The 19,770-nt window shown below is 40.4% G+C and overlaps 1 protein-coding gene across 2 annotated transcripts in view; it reads right to left on the bottom strand.

Annotated features, from left to right (window-relative positions):
* Positions 1 to 5,947: 5,947 nt before the first annotated feature.
* The window catches only part of ESR1 (estrogen receptor 1), a 1,085,149-nt gene continuing 1,071,326 nt past the window's right edge, over positions 5,948 to 19,770 (bottom strand). Inside the window, exon 8 of one of the 2 annotated variants that reach the window (XM_044088946.1) lies at positions 5,948 to 11,640. In XM_044088946.1, coding sequence (XP_043944881.1) covers positions 11,409 to 11,640 — 232 coding nt within the window. In that variant the 3' untranslated portion in view covers positions 5,948 to 11,408. The remainder of the gene's footprint in view (positions 11,641 to 19,770) is intronic. The other variant, XM_044088885.1, reaches the window with a different exon arrangement.

Raw genomic sequence — 19,770 nt, 5'->3', positions numbered from 1 at the left:
CGAACCCTGACAAATTCACCAACACATTCACCATCACACTCAGTCACCTCACATATCGATTATTGCAACAAGTACATGTGGGTGTGTATCACTTCATAGGTAGGTAAGAGGCTATTGGCCCTAGGGCCTATAGAACTCTAGCCATATGCTACCCTGGCCTCTGACACACAGGTATTTAAATTTCACGTGGCCCAGTCAAGCAGAGACACTGAGGTGATTGCCTGGGTGTATTCACTATCTCCCATACAATATCCAGGCTTATTTATGATGACTGCTAATTAGGAGATTTGTTTGCTCTGGATAGTTGGTTAGTTCCAGAGTATGGGATGTCTCTGAGATAGGAATCTATCCCTCCAGCATGTGCTGTTTATTGTGGTCAAAGGGTTTGGGTCCCTAGAGCATGTGGCTCATACAGATTGTGATCTGTTTATGTGGAGCATGTCCAACAGATCTGGGTTTGACATAGCTTAGTATGTCAGTCAGAGGTCACCTCTGCGTATGCGGTATGCAACACAGTGTAGTTGTGGGTTTGTGGCGTCGGTCTGCATAGGGCATCTGTTTGTCATCGGTATCACTCTTTGTGAGGTATGTCTGTGTCCTTTCCACTTGCTGTAGATGTCTTGTGAGGTACATACTACATGGGGCATTGTACTCTATACTGGGTCTTATGTGTGTGGAATAGAGGGGAACACTGACCTATTTTTCCCTGGATAACACACCTTTTGTGATGACGTGTGCCATGTAGATGGATTACATGACTAGTGTGGCACTGTGACTATCGAAGTGGAGACTACTGTCCACCTGTTTCCCATGGTCTCTTATCACACCTTTGGTGTTAAGTGGAATACCACCTATGTGGTAGTTCATGGGTACTGAGTCTTTGCAAGGAGGGATGCCAATGCAGTGTCAACATTGAGCTTGAGTCCATGGCTTGATCACCAGGCATCTGTTGCAGTAATTATGACCCTGTCTCTCTCTCTCTCTCTCTCTCTCTATATATATATATATATATATATATATATATATATATATATATATATATATACACACACACACACACACACACACACACACACACACACACACATACATATGAACATCCATTGCTGTACATATAGATATACATATAGGCACATATACAGTCCACCTGTCATGGTGGGTATATCAAGTATGGGAAGGTTGTGATGTATACAGTTATGTCATAACATTGCACAGTGTTGTGCAGAATGCATTGAAGATGTTCTCAGCCCATGTAGCTTTAGCAGGCCTCACTGGCTGCAACACTGCAAATCTGATGAATCATACCCACAGCGTTTTACCACCACATGTCATATACCAGCACTATATGCTGTTTGGTCTGCCACACACTACAACCTACATAGAAATATGCACATAACAACCTTCAACAACATATATATATATATATATATATATATATATATATCCACCTTTCACAAACAGTTGCAGTATGTCCCTTGCTCAATGCACATGTACAGATGCTAATATATCTGACATGGACAGATCTCTCCATATGTGTGTGTCATACACACACAAGGACCACACTGTTGTAAGTACATGTACCTCACGACTGACCTGTTGGGCCTTGATGCAACATGAACAGGTGTCACATGTGAGTACACAGTAATATCAGAGGGTGTATACATAGCTGCTAATACTGAATTAGCATACTAGCCTGGTACAGCTGTTGCCAATGCTAAGCTACACATTAATATGACTATCATGCATTTGTTACTCTGTCACATCCATGTTTGCATAACCGTTTGGGCTACTATCCCAAAACGACTTTGTATACACTACTGTACAGAACACAGATAACATGGATCAGATGTTTGACATTTAATGCTGAACTACATATGTCGCCGTCACATCCCACTGCACACAGCAACACACTCGTTTCCCCATGCCAGTGGTTATGCAGGGCATCTGTGCATTGATACATACTGCTGCCACATATGGATGATTTAAACTATATAGAGTACTCTTCATTAACATCTACTACATTCCAGTAAATACATAGCTGTTACATACCTTTCCTTTGTATGTGTTCGTATCTATTGCTGTATATCCTGGTACACTTTTTTTCCCAATATAGGTTTTGGTTCCAATATCTCCTTTACTGTTCAGGATTTTTTTAAATAGATATTTGTTTCAGAATATACTGATTTTCAATATTTTTTTCAATATATATTTTTTTCTAAATATTTTCTTTCAATATATATTTTTTCAGTGTATTTCTTTTTCAATTTATTTTTTTTTTAATTTTTTTTCTATATATTTTCTTTCAAATCTTTTTTCAATATATTTTATTTCAATGTTTTTTTCAATATAGTTTCCTTTCAATACATTTTTTCAATATAATTTCTTTTGTCAGTGTACTGATTTTTTCAATATATTCTTTTTATTATATTTCTTTACTTTACATCACCTTTTCTTTTTTTTTTCTCTCACTCTCTCTTTCCCTCTGTACCTTCAATGGATTGATTGCATGTGTGGACAGCAAGTACAGACTGCTTTTACAGGTATCTGCACATGTGCATGTGACGGCCTCTGTACCAATTGTTGGCCACCATTTGGCAATTGCATGCAGCCTGCTGTGTGGTACTTGCAATACTCACTGTCATAGCAACCCAGTGCTATAAATTGCTAGGTCAGGTAGGCATAGCCCTTTCAGAATTCCAGAGTGGGGACCATGCTTGTTTGCTGTGGACACCATTGTGTAAGTCAGACAGTTGGTATACTTCTTCTAACTGTTGCTAAGGATGCAGCCAGTTATTTGTATGTTGTACTCAGACCTGAATGTTGCCTCTTCCAGTACACAGCTGACAGTGTAGAATTGTACTCACCCCTAGAAATGCTAACACAAGATACATAGGAGTATGGAGTTTCTTTACAACATCTACAATTAGCTGCCATACATATGTAGTTATTGAGATGCTTTCATTTTGCACATGAATTGTTTGGGAACAGCTATACTGTGGATATTAATGTAGTCACTTCTGCACTGTTTGGGCTTTTTATTTTGTTGACATTATCACAGGATGCTCATGAAGCTGGACAATTCCAGTACTGAGTATGCCTACCTACATCCTTGCTGTACCTTGAACACACTGGTATTTTGTACATTTGGGTGGGGATTGTCCTGCTATGATACTGTGTGGGGGTTGTGAAGTGCTGCTGTAACAGTATTTACTGCTAGAATGTCTGGTTCTGTTATCACAGTCATGTAATGCAATTCCACAACAACTGCTGGTAAAGTTCCACAGAACAGGTTTTGTGTTATGGCATTCCTACCTTTCCTTTATATTCACAGATTCTGATGCATGAGATATACATTTCAGCAACATATTGCTGTATATCTGCTGTGGCCTAGTGATACTTCATGCAGTCTAGTGTGTCCATGGTCCGGGGTTCAAGACTGACAGCGGTGTTTTATTTTGCTGCTGAGCAGAACAAGGCCCCCTCATATGCAGGGTGACTAAGGCACTTTTAAGCAGTTGTAAGCGGGTTTGCGTGGGTTTGCATGATGCTTAGCAATACTTAGCTAAGCGCACACATGCGCACACTCACTCAAACCTGCTTACTACTGCTTAAAAGTGCCTACCCCCAAACTCATGTCTTTGAAAGAAAAGAAAATGGGGAGATAGGAAAGTGGTGAAAATGGGGCATAAAGAGGGAAAGACAGTAGGGAAAACAGCTCGGGATGTGCAGGACCTCTATAGGGAAGGTCCATAGCTGCCCATTTCTTTAACAGCAATAGCTGTGCATATACTAGTAATTTGGAGGGAATTGTGAAACCTTCCACCCCTGAGAGAGGGGTGAGGACAACGAAGTATGTTGTACTGCCAATTGAATTTCAGTGTCTGTGTCCAGTGGACATTTGTGTAAAATGGGCAGCTATGTATGGGGTATAATTTTTTTGTGGGAGCAGATTGCCCATTTTTTTTCAGGTGAGAGTGGAATGTGGGGTAGGGGAAGTAGGTATGTTTTGGGAGGTAGGTTGGGGAGGTAAACAGACAAGACAAACAAGACGCATACAGGGGCAGAATATGACACATGGGGTGGGTGAACACAATTGACAGGGAAGGATGTTTGGAAATCGTAAGCCCATGAGCCCACAGATGGTAACAGTGGAACTGAGATCCCCACCCATGGTCAGTCACCACTGCACCTTCACAGCCCAGAGAGTGGCTGTGCTGGGGGCTGCATAGGAGGGGCAGGCTCACCAGTGAGTCACACCACTCTTGCCTTGAGCTGGCATAGGGGATCAGCGACTGAATGCTGGATCTCCCTACGCACCACAGCCCAGACTCTTTGGAGGGTGACAGGTGGCCTTCCTCCAGCCACGCTTGCATGGGGGAGATGAGCCCCATCCCCTGCAGCGCTTCCACATGAAGGTGGCACAGGACCAATGGAGGAAGAGGTCCCGGGCTGGGCACCAGACCTGCTGGTGCCAGGTGCCATCGCCAGCTGAGGTGGGACAGGTGGGTCCGCTGGGACCAGCCTTCCCATACGTTCTGTGTTTAGGTGTATTTAATGACAATATAGCCAACAGCATTCCAAATTAGTTGTAACAGCATGCAGTAATATTCCCATTAACCCAACACACCAGAGTTCCAACAGTTGAACAGCAAGCATAACACGTGCATATATTGAATGACAGTGAACATTCCAACAGCATGCGGGAATGATTGTTGGCAACAGGCCACCAAGATTGTGGTGTTTGAACAGGGCACATGCATCAAAGTTATGCAGATATTTATAAACCAATAGGACATATGTCCCAAAAAATGTTTTGAAATTACACATACCCATTGAAGTGTGGAATTGCATTGTTTATGCACACACAGTAGGGTGTAAAAAGATACCTCCTTTAACAACTTATATGAACTTATATTTTACACTACATTCCTATTGACTGCAGGTATATATCCACTACATGTATTATTACACTGGGCAATGTCCATTACGTTGTGGGATGTGTTTTGCTAGTTCCTTATGTACCTGACCTGGATCTAATATACAAACTGTCCAGGATGCAGATGTTACTGCTACGTATTTATATATTTTATTTATATTCATACGTCTACATATCTGGATGTGCTCAGGTGACATTACCAGTTAAATTTTAACAGCCCCCTACATTTCTCGCAGCACACTGACATTTCCGGTGCACACAACTACAAGCTACTCATGTACCAGATTTACCTATACATGCCAGCCTTGATACTACAGTTGGGGACTGTATATATGCTTAAGAGATACTGGCACTCCCTTCGTACTCTTTCTGTGGGCCTACCCAAGTGTGGGTTGACAGTGCTTAATACAACACTACTATTTATATACTGCAAGAGTACATCTACATTTCAAAAAAAGTGACACGGACACACTGCATGTGTTATACCTTTATTAATTACATTACACACTTTTATAGTGGCTCTCTCATTTATTTGTTATTACAGTGCATGCAGACATCTTATTCAGGATGTATGTATTATACCTTCATTTATGGTTTACAACACTCTTTTTCTGGCTCTCTCACTTATTCTATATAACAATACATGCAGAGAAATAATTCAGGACTTATTATACCTTTATTAATGGATTACAACACTCTTTTTCAGGCTCTCTCATGTATTTTACATAACAGTTCATGCAGAAAGGTTATTCAAGCCTTATTATACCTTTATTATTGGGCTGAGACACATTTAGCCAGGCTCTCTCACTTATTTTATAAAACAGTACATGCAGAAAAATTACTAACCTGCCTGTTGGCACAGCCTTAGCAGCCTATCTGCATAGGCTTGCTGATTCACAGTACGGACACCTGCAGCTGTGAAGTAAATGAAGTGATATTGAGACATATACCTATCCATACTATCGACTACACTAGCAATTTTTTACATACTTCATTTCATGGCTACCTACTCAGTAGTGGGGCATTTTGCATCCCATGGGCCTCCTGTATCCATTGGTTCAGTAGGTCCTGCTTGCATCTCTTCAGGTCTGCATGGTGATGTCTGACCTGCTCACCAGTCTAAGGGACGCCTGTGGCACTGGTGAGTTCATGTGTGAGACGGTTCCAGGCCTCTGCTTTGTATTCCGTGCCCTGGAACTGGCCCTGCAGGAGTCTAGCATCATGACAATGGATGAGGAGCCAAACCATCAGTTTTGACTCCTCAATGCCCCACTGTTGCGCTTGGAAGCAAGAGCCCTCTCTGACACCAGCCATTGCTGCCTGCAGATGGGAGCTGCAACCAGTTATGGTGAGTATTCCCACCTATGGAACTTAAATATGCCTCACTTCTCACACTTATTTTTGATTGGCCGGATTTGAAAGTTCTCAACTGAGTGCACACCTGCTTAGCACTGGGTAAACTTTGATCCATATGTATATGTGTGTTGACAGTCCATGAACATCAAATTCTGTCATGGCTTAGTGGATTAGTACTGTGATTATGGTGAACACTATCCTGGGTTAAGGACCTGTCATTGCTTTTTTATTTTACTACTGGCCTGGCCAGTAGGGGGTGTGGCTGTGTTTAGCCGACTTTGCTCAACTTTGCCCAACGTTGCTCTACATTGCCCTACGTTGCCCAATGTTGCACTAGTTAGCGCGGTGCGCACCTCTGCACAAACATGTTTGGTTTTTGCTAGTTGACACGATGCGCAGCTCCATGCAAAGCTATTGCGCTAGTTAAAGCAGTGCTTAGCTATGGGCAATTATATTGCGCTAGTTAAAGCAGTGCTTAGCTATGGGCAATTATTCTTAAATGTGCTTAATACTGGTAAATGTTGCTTAGCAGTGCTTCACATTGCTTAAGATAAGTTATTTATGCATTCATTATTATGCATGAATGTTTCACTTTCTTATATATATTTAAAATAACGTTCACTACTACATAGGCCATTTTGATGCATTTTAATATAATTTAAAAGGTAAATGTCAGGATTTATTTTGATGCACAGATTTCCTACTGAAAAACGAGAGGGGAGTGGTGGGACTCGAACCAGGAATGCTTCCTATTTGTGCGAAAGCTCTGCCACTACACTATTGCTATTTGGCTTAATTTGCATATAAGTGGTTTATTATCCTCTTTGATGTCTACACTGCTAATTGCAGCTAAGCAATGAGCACACCCGTGCATACACGCGCAAATATGGGCAGCTATATGGTGAATAATAAAAACAAATTGTTTTACATTTTATTTCATTTGTACAGGGCTTTTTAATGTGCAGGAGTGTAGTGTTGGGGGTATACACATTTGAGCGGACTTGCTCATATCTGCTGACATTTGCAGGGTTTGGCACTTGCAGGGGAGTGGATATTTGGACTGCTCGGCAGTCTGACATGCCCCCTGCACTCCTACATGCTCCGTGTTAGCCTAGGAGTTGAGTCAGCGCACCCGCATGCATATGCATGACGCGCTGATGTCTAACTCTTAGACGGCAGTCTCCGAGTAGGACTTCGTTCGTCCTACATGGAGGATTACTGAATCCCCCCCAATGTGTTGTGGGGTTAAACTTGTTTTGTAATTTCTAAATATGATGGATTTTGTATATGTTTAAAATCAGTGTGACTGATTATTATTTTTATGTTTTAAAGAAATGATTTGGGAAATGTGTAAATATGTAAAGGTTTTGATGTGTAAATTTGCAAATATGTGAATTGTGAATGTATGAATATATGCAAATATTCATAAATAAAGGAATCCTGTTCTTTTCCATAAATGTCTGGGATCTTTTACATTCACCTGAGCTACCACCAACTCGGGCAGATGGGACTTCAGTTCAATGTCTTCCTTGAAGGATAGCACACTCAGGGGGTGCAGCACACCAGAATGCTGCACTACATTGTCAGCAAATGAAAATTGATCCACTCACCTAGATTGGAAATTGAACCTGCAGCCCTTTAATCTTGTAGCATAAAAGGTAATTTGCACCTGAACTGAGTCAAGAAACATGGGAGCTTCTGCAGCCAGATACTCTGGGGTTGTAATAAGGTGAATTAAATATCAGGGAACTATATGGCTTATAAAACAGTACCAGCATATATTACAGACGTCTGATAATCTAGGAAAGTTATGTGTTTTATAATGTGGAGGTTGATATGAGATACAGAAAAAAATGCACTACAGCAAAACATTCAATTGCACTACCTATGTCATACATTGCAAATTGATCCACTAATTTCTAGAAAATTTCAGAAAGGTGCCTGTTCTGCCTATCACTGCTACCAAAACAGTTCAGATTTTTTCAGCATGTTTAAAATGACACTACATCTGCTAGTTCCCTGACATTCCACAGACTTCTGCAGCCGACCAAAACTGAGGCCTGATTGCCTGCCAGGATTCTTACTAACTGTGAAGTGGATTGAACATAACCAAAACAAGGATGCATGGAGAGACAATGCAAACAAGGAAAAGAGCAGTAGCTTCCATCTCTTTCATAGTGTCATATAGCCTTCAATGGATCCATATGGTTAACAGATGAAGAAATATAGCCCATGTACTTAAGCTATAAATTTATTGAATGAGTCTGGTGTGCTGGCTGATTTTGCATACAAACCTGCATGCACTGATGTAGAACAGACTTTATGAACACAGAATGATAATACAGCCTTCTAGAATGCGCCCTGCTTACATGCTTCACTTTGAATTTTAAGATACCAATTCTATAGTTGAACATAAAACATTTTACTTCACAGACAGGAGCATTAATCTGCAGTAAACATGTCCGTTGTTAATTCACTCAGTTCGGCTGTGGTTCCTGTGATATGTGATTTTTGTGTGCATACCAAACAAAAACAAATGTACAAAACCTCTTCACAAATGTTTGTGTTCGACTGACTTATAGTGCAATTTAAAAATACAGTGGATATCAGGCTGAGCTCAGACTGTTTAACATTTCCTTTAATGGTATGTTATTTGCTTTTTTTGTTACAAGAATGTTACAGAATTGGGAATAACACCACAGCCAGGTATAGTACCAATTGATATGGTTTTGTGCAGAAATCATGCAATTTTGTTTCTAACGACAGCCCCCTGAAAATTGTGCAGCAGTTACTGTATACTACTATTACATTATGATGAAATGAAACCAGAATACCTCACTACCTAAATTAGTGTATTGACTAGTGTATATACAAGCTTACACTTTGAGAAGACAGCTACTCCTAGAAAGTTCCACATTGATAATACACCCCTAAGAGTAGACCCAGTGGTCAGGGATCGGGGAACTCATATAAACAGTAACCTGCCTTTGACCATCAGGTGTCTACAGTACTAAGGAAATCATTCTATATTTGAACAACTTATAAGCACAAATATGGCATCTAGGTCCTAGGATGTCATTGTTCCACTGTACTTGACCCTTATCAGACCTATCATTGAGTAAAACTCCCCCTTTGGTATGTACATGACCAGGCACATGCTACAACTGTAGATTCCACAGAGGATACTTACAAAAAGAATACATGGTCTAAATAGCATGTCCTAAGTTCATCGCCTCTCAGCCCTATCCCTGTACATAGTCTCCTACAAATTGCTGACAGGGGATCTATGCCTGGTCTACAATGTATCCTCTGATCCTGCTCTGATGGACCTGTTTCAAGTCTGCAAAACAAATAGTATCAGAATTACCCAATCTAGGGACCTAAACCTCATCTGCAACATAAAAAAGACCCAATCGAAGGGACAAGTATGTGTCTTAGAGACTACCTCTTTTCTGGAACAGGATTCTCATTCATGTGAAGCAAAGTTCTTCCCTAACCCAATGCAAGAGCAACATGGACTAGTGGATGGGGTATCAGAAATACATCCCGAGTATGATACCTATATCTTCAGTAAGTAGATAGAGTCAACCTATAAATGCTTGATCACCCATGCCTAAGCCTATATATACCTCCCTAACATAACCCTAGGGCATCGCAACTTGTCAAATACATTTGGGAACCATGGCTAGGCCCAAGTAATCACTTATGAACTTATGAGCCTATGAACTACCAACTGCAGAAAGACAGGACTGTGACACAATGACAAAAAATGTCACCAATTATGTGCTGCAGGTAGAATACCTTACTTTGAGGATTAACATACATCTGTTATATTACTGAAATCAAAATATAATTAAGTGACTGCACTTCTAAAGAAGTAACTTATTTTTGATTACCCAGAATGCTTTGCTACCTTATGTAAATTAGTGTCTGCAGCCTGTATTACATTGTTGTGACGATGTGCCTGTATGGAGCAAAAGAGTAAACAAGTGAAACTGAAACATTGAAAAACAGACTGTTATTTTTCACAAAGAGTTTACAGATTAATCATATATAACTGGAAATGAAAGTCAGTGTACATCATACATGTTGAGAAGGTGACCGCACAACTTTAAAGCCTGATTACTGTACAGGTTTATCCTAGTGGAGCTCATGACATTGGTTATAATTCTAAACTACATTTATGTTATGAGCATGTGGGCAATCTTTGCTTTATCCAAGCCGAGTGGCTACATATTAATGCAAGTGTTGGGAGTTGCTATGAAAGCAAGTACAAAGTAAAGATGTTTCCAATAAAAAAATGAAGTGAGGCTATTATAAAACACTCAGTCTAATGTCATGTTGAAGATGGAAAAGAGAATTCAAATTTCATTTCGGACACCTACTGTCTTCTTAGCAGCATGTGCTAATTAGGCTTACTTTCAGATCCATCATACAAAAACAGGCACTTTTGATTTTGCATTTTTGTTTTTTTAGCCTTCTTAAATCTAAGGTCTAAGTAGTTTTTTCCCCTATTAAGTTGTACCCTAAAGTGTAAAACCTGATATGTGAATCAGCAAGTTAATATGGATGCTAACATTTCTATGCTCTTGTTTTATCTCTTCAGTATGACATGTCCTCACTGAGTACGGCATTACAACTGTTGATAACCAGAGGGATGACTGAATGATATATGTTATGTAGGCCTTCTGATAGCATAATTGCCTTAATGGATGCCACTGTGGTCCCAATGCAGGCAGCTTTAATGGGAGCAAATGTAAGTTACAGTCATCCTTCAGATGGAGCACCATATTACAGAAGCATATTGTTAAACGTGCAAAGTTGATTGAAGTGACAATAAATGAAATCAGAACATCAAACTATGTCATTTGCTGGTTGTAGCAGATGCAGTGGACAGGTGAGCTTTGCTGTATAAATCCTGCCAACCAGATTTGTACTATGAAGGATCATCCCATTCCTGTGAAGCAATAGACTGAAACCCTTGATGACTTGAAGCATGCTGGAGTGTGTGATTTGAACATGTGAGGAAAACAAAGATTAAGCACAGGTAATGCATTTTCTATGTAGGTAGTTGGCTGTTGTGTTTTTTGTGAGACACTAGTGCTCAATAGAATCCTTAGGCTGAACTACTCAATTCTGCTTCCTCCTTGTTGCCATAAATTGTTGATAAAGAAGGGGTTAGACGTGAGGCATTTGGTGGTGGATGTGTTCTGTCCTCTTTGGGGATCACCTTCTTGTTGCCCCCTAGTCTATGCAGCCGGTGAGCATCTAACATCTCTAGCAGCAAGTCATATAGAGGCACCACATTTTTGCATTTGAAGTTGTAAAGGTGATCCAGACCTTTGTTGCTGTTGGTAAACAACAAAAAATTGTTAGCTGCAAAATAAATTAAACACAGAAACTGCAATAATTTTTTTCTTTAACATGCAAATTACTTAGAAGTGTCTCATAAAACAGCTAAAAAAATACAGCAAAATACAGCAAAAGTCTAGCAAATAAAAGTTCATTTATTGTGTTACTTTTACTGATCTGCTCTGACACTTGAAAGGACATATTTGATTTCCTCCATGACACTTAGATCTAAATATCGAATATGAATTTATAATAATGAGACTTTAGCCATATTAATTTCTAGTCACACTTTCGTTGCATTTGTTTTTATTCATTCTGCTGAATATTTTTTTTTCCAGAAGAGAACTTCCAAACTTCCTAAAGGCAGAAACCAGAGGTCAGGATTGACCCCTTGGCCATGGAACTGTAAGCAAAGATCTTGCACTGAATAATTTTAAGACTTTCTAGGGTCTAGTAAGAGCACCATGTCAATTGATGTCACATAGTGGTGAAAATATAGGTTTGAATTACGGCATACTTAAAGATACAGGACATAGTGCCAGGAGTATTGGATTGGTCAGGTGACCTAAGGGACAGGTCTGTATATAACATAATCAAAGATTGAGACAGAAGCAAATAATTGTTTCTCTTTTTAATGTAAAATACAGAGCTCAGGGCTGCATTATTTGGTGATGGATGAATCGACACTTTGTAGACCTTATAATGACATAAACCTCATCATTGCCACATGTTACTGTGATGACCGTGCCCTGGCCCAGCAATCAAGGAGCCTCAATCCTCACCACTAACACCAGGGAGGTCATCTCCTAGAAGAGGAAAGGATAACTAATACACACAGTAAAGTACAATTTCCCTTAAGAACACACAGAGATCGCAGTCAGTCTGGGGCTGGCTGCTCCCTTGATCTCCAGGTCCCCAATAAGACTCCCCACTGGCACAGCTATAGGGTTCAGATCTCAGCCTAACTGGCAAGCTAACACCTGCTCAGGAAACTACAACAATAAAAGACATTTCACATGTAAACTCTAACAATTATTCCTTAAGTTAAGACAATAGACAGAATGTGTTCAGCCAGTCACTTCGGAACCATTTTTTAGATAATTGTAACTTCACAGAACATTTGAAATGCTTGGCTTGATTTTCCTTACAGCAGATGGCAATGTTGCAACAATCTTGAAGTTCACATTTTACAGTGTTTTCTTTCATTTAAGAACACAAGCCTGTATTTTACATTTATTTATACAAATGATAGAATTATGTATCAAATTCTATTTGACTAGGCTGGCAGCCTTCGCCCATCTTTCTCCAACCTTCACATCTCTTCCCCCCTGGAGAACTCAAGCTAGTTTTTCAAGTGACCCTTGAGAAGCACCACTTGAGAGGATTAGGTCTATCTGAGGGTACCTCACCCCATTCCCTGTCTTGTGAGCCCATCTGCATTGACATTGCTACTCCCACTGCGGTGCTGCACTGACATATCATAAGCTTGCAACCCCAGGCTCCATCTTAGCAATTTGGCATTTTGCTGATTGGCTCTTTTTAACCATATTAGAGAGTTGTGATCTGTCATTGTAGTGAATTTTCTTTCATACAGATAATGCTGAAGTTTCTGCAATGCCCACAGTATGGCTAGATATTCCTTTTCTACTGCTGCATAACATTATTCCCTTGGTTGGAGCCTATGACTGAGATAAACCACTGGGTGTTCTTCCCCCTCTGAAGAAATCTTGCTAGGTACAGCCCCCACACCATGGTTTGAAGCATCCACTTGCACAACAAATTCTTTGCTGTAATCTGGACTGGCTAACACAGGGGGTCCTCCCAAAGCTTCTTTAAGCTTCTGAAATACCTGTTCACATGCTGGGGTCCACACTACCCTATCTGGCCTGTTCTTCCTTGTCAGGTCTGTGAGGGGAGAAGCTATGGTACTATAACTTGGGACAAACTTTCTGTAGTACCCTGCTGTCCCTAAGAATACCCTCACCTGCTTTTTGGTAACAGGTGCAGGCCATGCCTGAATAGCATCCACTTTGGCAGGTTCTGGTCTTATCTTACCACTACCCACTCTATGTCCTAGGTAGAAGACCTCTGCCATACCCACCTGACATTTGCTCGGCTTAATGGTCAACCCTGCCCTCTGTAGACTGCCCAGCACCTCCCTGGCATGCTGAAGATGCTCTTGCCAGGAATGGCTGTAGATGGCAATATCATCTAGGTAACCAAGGGCAAACCTTCCTGCTCCTTCTGGGATATTATCCACCAGCTTCTGGAAAGTCGCTGGAGTATTCTTCATCCCAAAGGGCATTTTTGTGAACTCATACAAGCCAAAAGGAGTCACAAAAGCTGACTTCTCTCTAGCTCTGGGAGTCAAGGGCACCTGCCAGTAACCCTTGGTAAGATCAATGGTTATAAGATACGTAGTACCACCCAGCTACTCTAGGGCCTCATCTGTCCTAGGCATGGGGTAAGCATCCAACTCTGTGTGACTATTTAATTTCCTATAATCCACTGTTAGAAAAATATATAATAGTAATATGCATGCTTAGTACATTTGAGGTTTAAAAGGGTTAATACATTTATTCTGTTCACACTGCATGAATCTGCACAGCTATTAGAAACTTAACAAGAGACATTTCATTTCTGCTAATGTCATGAAACTTAACAAAGATATATTAATTTCGGCTTATGCCATAAGAAAGTATACAGCTACTAGAAGCTTTGATAAAGAAAACAGTAGATGCTTGAAAGTATAAACCATAGTCAGCATTACTTGTACCAAAGCTAGAAATGTACCTTGAATCTAGACAAAATGTAAGACATATTAGAACTTATATATTAGGTTTAGTAATATAGGTATATTAGGAAATTAACATATTAGGTTGTTTTTCTCAAAATGTTTTGCAAGCTAGCAAATAATCTAACTTAGTCAGCAATAAGTCTAGTAACATTTTCTGTAGAACATACAGAAAGCTGTGTCTAACTACGTCAGCAATAGAATAGTAACTTTTTCTGTGTGACATGAAGAGAACTGTGTAAGAATAACATACTGATCACCAAAGAGCTAGACAAACCTTGTGCCTACGTGCTTTGTCTCCTTGCTGCAAGTAATAAAGGGTGCCTTGCTTGAACCTAACATGAATTGGTCTTTGAAGTTTTTTCCTTTTACAGATTGGTCCTTCGGACTGGAACCCTCTCTTCACCTCGGATCAGACAGCCAGGTGGTTGAAACCGTACGGGGAAGGAACCAAATTGGTTCTTCTTATATGGAAAGTCCTCCGACTGAATTGTCATTCAAAAGAGGCCAGCCAATTTCTGATCTGTGACTGAAGGACTGGTCTCTGGGAATTGGTGATCAATCACATGGGCTCAGGTAAGGTGAATCTACTTTTTTCTGTTTTCTGTTTTAGATCAGGGACTAGATGTGTATTGTTTTTGTCAGACTGTATTTTTCTTACAAGTCAGGGACAAAAAAGATTACTGTCTTGTCATAGATCAGGAGAACCAGAATAAGTAGGCAGTCATTCTGAAGAGACTATAACAAAATCCATGGTACCACGTTAAAAATTAAGAGAAGTTATGTAACGATCAAAGGGTAGAACAAAATGGGTAATAATTGCACAAAAAGACCCCAAAATCCGCCTTTAATAGAAGATGCAAAATATATGCAGTCGCAGCACGCCGACAATATTAGATATTATTCAAAATGGGTTAATAAATATGAATTCGACGGAAAATTAGAAAAAATCCTTGCTTATCAAACTTATCAAACAGCTCAAAACCAATTCCAAAGGTCGGGTAAAAAAGCAACGTCGATTAGGAATTCCTCAGGCACACAGGTGGCTTGAGGAAGTAAACCATAGGGAACAAAAGAACAAAAATTCAAAAGCAATGTTTTTAGATAAGGAGGACAATAACTTAGTAATAGCATCGGCCCCTCCACCTCCCTTACCAGAATATGAAGCAAGTGAACAGGTTAGTCCACCCCCATGATATCCTGTAGTCACTGAAGATAGAGATATTATGAAACTAAAACTGACTAAAATTAGAGATCCCATCAGGACCAGGTCCCGAACAAAGGCAGGTAATTCAGAAGAAGGCATTGAATTATGGCAAATGGTTAAGAATTCACGATCTATAAGTGAAGAAGAAGAAATATGCCCACTTATAGAAGTACCCAGTCCTCAGGCAGGTCAAGACAATCAGGACCCAACTATCTTAGTGTATAGACCTTGGACTCCGGAAGATATCCGGAAAGCCACTGAGGGAATTCCCCATCCAAAGGTTAATTTTAGAAAATTCTCAGAAGATTTACAAGGAATGAGGTTGAGTTATAACTTAAATGGTGAAGAGATAGAAAAAGTAGTTAGACAGATTGTAGGGCCAGATTGGTACATGATTAGTGGGAACTGGAATCCCTGTGATGCTGCACAAAGACCCCTCCCACATAGCAGTGCAGAATTAGACACCAGAGTAAAAGGTCTGACAGACCGCATCTCTGAAAAATGGAAACCTAGGGCAGACTGGACTTGCATTAATCAATGCATCCAACAAGAAGGTGAAACAATTGACCGATACTATGCCAGATTGTTAGAATGTTTTAATAACCACTGTAGAATGCAGGTTCCTGAAGATCAAACACAAGATTCCCCATATGAACAGCAGTTGAAGAATGCATTCTTAAAGGGCAGTAGTGCACCTATAAGCAGTTTTATTATGAAACACATGGTAGACCATGGAACAAGCAGGTTACAATCATTACTTGCATATGCTAGGCATGCTGAAAGGCATTTTAATAGAAAAAAGAAAAAGAAAGCCTAAGTATTTTCTGTAGAAGATGGAGCAGAAGTTTATGTAGCACAGTCTGGGAAGAAGGGCAAGAATAATGCACAGGGAAACAAACAATCTGATCAGCGATCAGAGGACTTTGAAGGGTGAAAGAAAAGGGGAGAGTGTTTTAAATGCGGTAAAAAGGGACATTTGGCAAGAGATTGCAAGAAAAACAAGAAGGCAACAACGGAAGACAAGGAGAGTGAGGACTGACTATATGGTAGTCAGGAATCACTAGAAGGGGCTAGTGAAGAAAGGACAAATGAGAATGTGATAGAGGGAGTAGAGGAAGTGCAGGAAGTTAGTGACAATAAAGAAAATGAAATATTAGACCTAGCTTTATTGAGCTTGGAGCTCTGTTTAGCAGACACGAAACCAAAAGTTACACTCTTGGTAGAAGGGAGAGAAGTCAAATTCTTGTCTGACTCAGGGGCATCACGAACCCTGATACATCCCTCCAAACTGCCAGAAAACACAGAGTCACCTGATTACATACTGGTCAAAGCAGCTAATGGACAGCAGTATCGGGAGCCTCTCTCCCATAACATTGCAATAACTGATCCAGTTTCAGGATTGAAACAAAAAAGCAAAATTGTTGTTTCTGCAAAATGCCCAGTAAACCTCTTGGGTAGATACCTCATGCAGCTATTTGGTATAGCAGCAGTCCCAACCATGCAGGGTATGGAAGCACAGCGACAAACTAATACCTTTGCAGTGCAATTGGAGGGTGAAATGTTTTATTGGTACAGCCAGGACTTAGTTATGACTGGTCCAGGGACTGTGACCAAAGAGTTAATGAATGTAGCCATCAGCAAGTTCCCCTCCCTTGACATTGATAAACAACACCTGTTGCACTGTACCCTGTATTATTGTAACACACCAGGATCTGATAAAGAATATGAGCAAGAATTATTTAAGAATCATGCAAACAGATTGGTATTGTGTAACCTGTACTGGGACACATCATTGCCCCAGGAGTTCTTTGCACTTTATAAATCTAATCGATTACCACATGTTAGCTTAACAAAAAACAGAAATATAGAATGGTCAGACCTAGGAGAAAAAGTCACAAGATGGGAGAAACAGACAGAACTATAACTGTCAGAACAGGAAGAACAGGGAATACAAATACAGAAGTTGAATTGGATAACCCAGACCAACCCAGCTGTGCACTTGCAGTCTAGCAAGGACAGCTGATTGACACTCCTGTTAAAGGAGGAAGAAAATGCCTTACGAAATATACCAGAGACTCTCTGGTCAACAGGAAAGTCAGATGTAGGACTTATTCGTACAGCATGACCAGTTACTATCACGCCAAAGTCAGCATTTAGACCACAAAAGAGACAGTATCCCTTAAGAAAAGATGCAGAGGCAGTGATAAAGCCTATTATAGCAGCCTTACTTAAAGGAGGGATACTAGTAGAATCTCCTGATTCACCATGTAACACACCCTTATTTCCAGTTAAAACAGCCAATGGAGAATGGTGTATGCTCCAAGATTTACAAGCCATAAATGATGCGGTAATACCAAGGTGACCCACGGTGCCAGACCCCCACACCCTGTTGAATGATCTGAAACCTCAACAAAAGTATTTTTCTGTGGTAGACATTAGCAATGCATTCTTTTCGATACCGATACACCCTGATAGCCAGTATTGGTTTGCATTCACATTTCAGGGGAAAAGGTATACATATACGTGACAACCACAAGGATATTGTGAAAGTCCGATGATAATCTCACAAGAAATGGCAAGCAACTTGGTGGGATTCACCCCACCCAGAGGCAGTCAGATTTTACTTTAGGTTGATGACATCTTGCTGGCGGCCCCCACCCAGCAGGATTGTAGAGAAGATACCATAGCACTTCTATGATTTTTAGCCGCTGAGGGACATAAGGTAAATAAAAATAAACTGCAGCTTTGGAAAAAACAGGTCAAATACCTAGGATATGTAATATCCAAGGAAGGTAGAACATTAGATGAGGACAGAAAAATAACAATTTTGCAAGCACCAAAACCCACTACCAAGAAGGAAATGATGTCCTTCCTGGGTACAACTAATTTTTGCCAGAGCTGGATTCCAAACTATGCCTTGGAATCTACACCCCTGACTGACCTTATATATAAGAAGCCTATGGCAGCGCAGGATTTGTTACAATGGACACCAGAGGCAGAATCTGCTTTCTGCAAAGTAAAGCAGTTAATAGCATCCTCATTAGTTCTGGGATTGCCAAACTATCATAAACATTTTTTCCAAACTGTAAATTGTAAGCAGGGTTACATGACATCAGTGTTAACACAACAGCATGGGGATAAGCAACACCCCATTGCTTACTATTCATCACAACTAGACCCAGTGGCACGGTCCTTACCCCACTGTGTACAAGCAGTAGGTGCAGCTGCAATGGCAGTACAGGCTTCAGCCTCAGTAGTCTTGTTCCACCCTCTCACTTTGAGAGTACCTCATGCAGTCGCGATTATTTTACTACAAGAAAAGGTGGCATATCTTTCCCCTGCTAGGCATCTTTCTTGTATGACTATATTGTTGAGCCAATCTCATATGACAATTGAGCGATGCATGACTTTAAACCCTTCTACTCTGCTCCTGACCCCTGCAGATGGCACACCGCACCGCTGCCTGCAGGTAATTGAGCAAAAGACACTACCTAGAAAAGATCTCATGGATGTCCCCTTGGGTGATGCCGAGGTGACATACTATGTGGATGGCTCGTGCAAAAGAGGTACTGCAGGACAGAACCTAGTAGGATATGCAGTAGTCTCTGATACTGGGATTATAGAAGCAAAACCTTTACCACAAAACTTATCTGCACAAACAGCAGAATTGATTGCCCTGACATGGGCATGTACCTTAGCAAAGGGTGAATGTGTAAACATTTTTACTGATAGCCAGTACGCTTTTTCTACTGTACATGTTTTTGCGTAACAGTGGAAAAAATGGGGAATGATAACATCTACTGGCAAACCTACAAATCATGCACAGTTTATTTTAGATCTTTTAAAATCTATTCAGTTACCTCAAAAAATAGCCATTTGTAAATGCACAACTCACACCAAGCAACAAGATAGGATTTCAAAAGGTAATGCGAGAGCTGATACAGCTGCAAAACAAGCAGCCACAGAAGTATTTCTTTTAAATGAGGAGTTACAACCCTCTGAGATTTTAGATTTAGATATGTTAAAAACAATGCAGACACTCACTACGCAAGCTGAAAAACAATGATGGATAAAACGAGGAGCAATCCTCGAAAAGGGGCTGTACATCTCTAGAGAGGAAAAAAC

This window comes from Protopterus annectens, chromosome 1.part0 (genome assembly GCF_019279795.1).
Source record: "Protopterus annectens isolate FY-2018-M chromosome 1.part0, PAN1.0, whole genome shotgun sequence".
Classification (NCBI taxonomy): domain Eukaryota; kingdom Metazoa; phylum Chordata; order Ceratodontiformes; family Protopteridae; genus Protopterus; species Protopterus annectens.
This window is presented reverse-complemented; position numbering and strand designations above follow the sequence as displayed.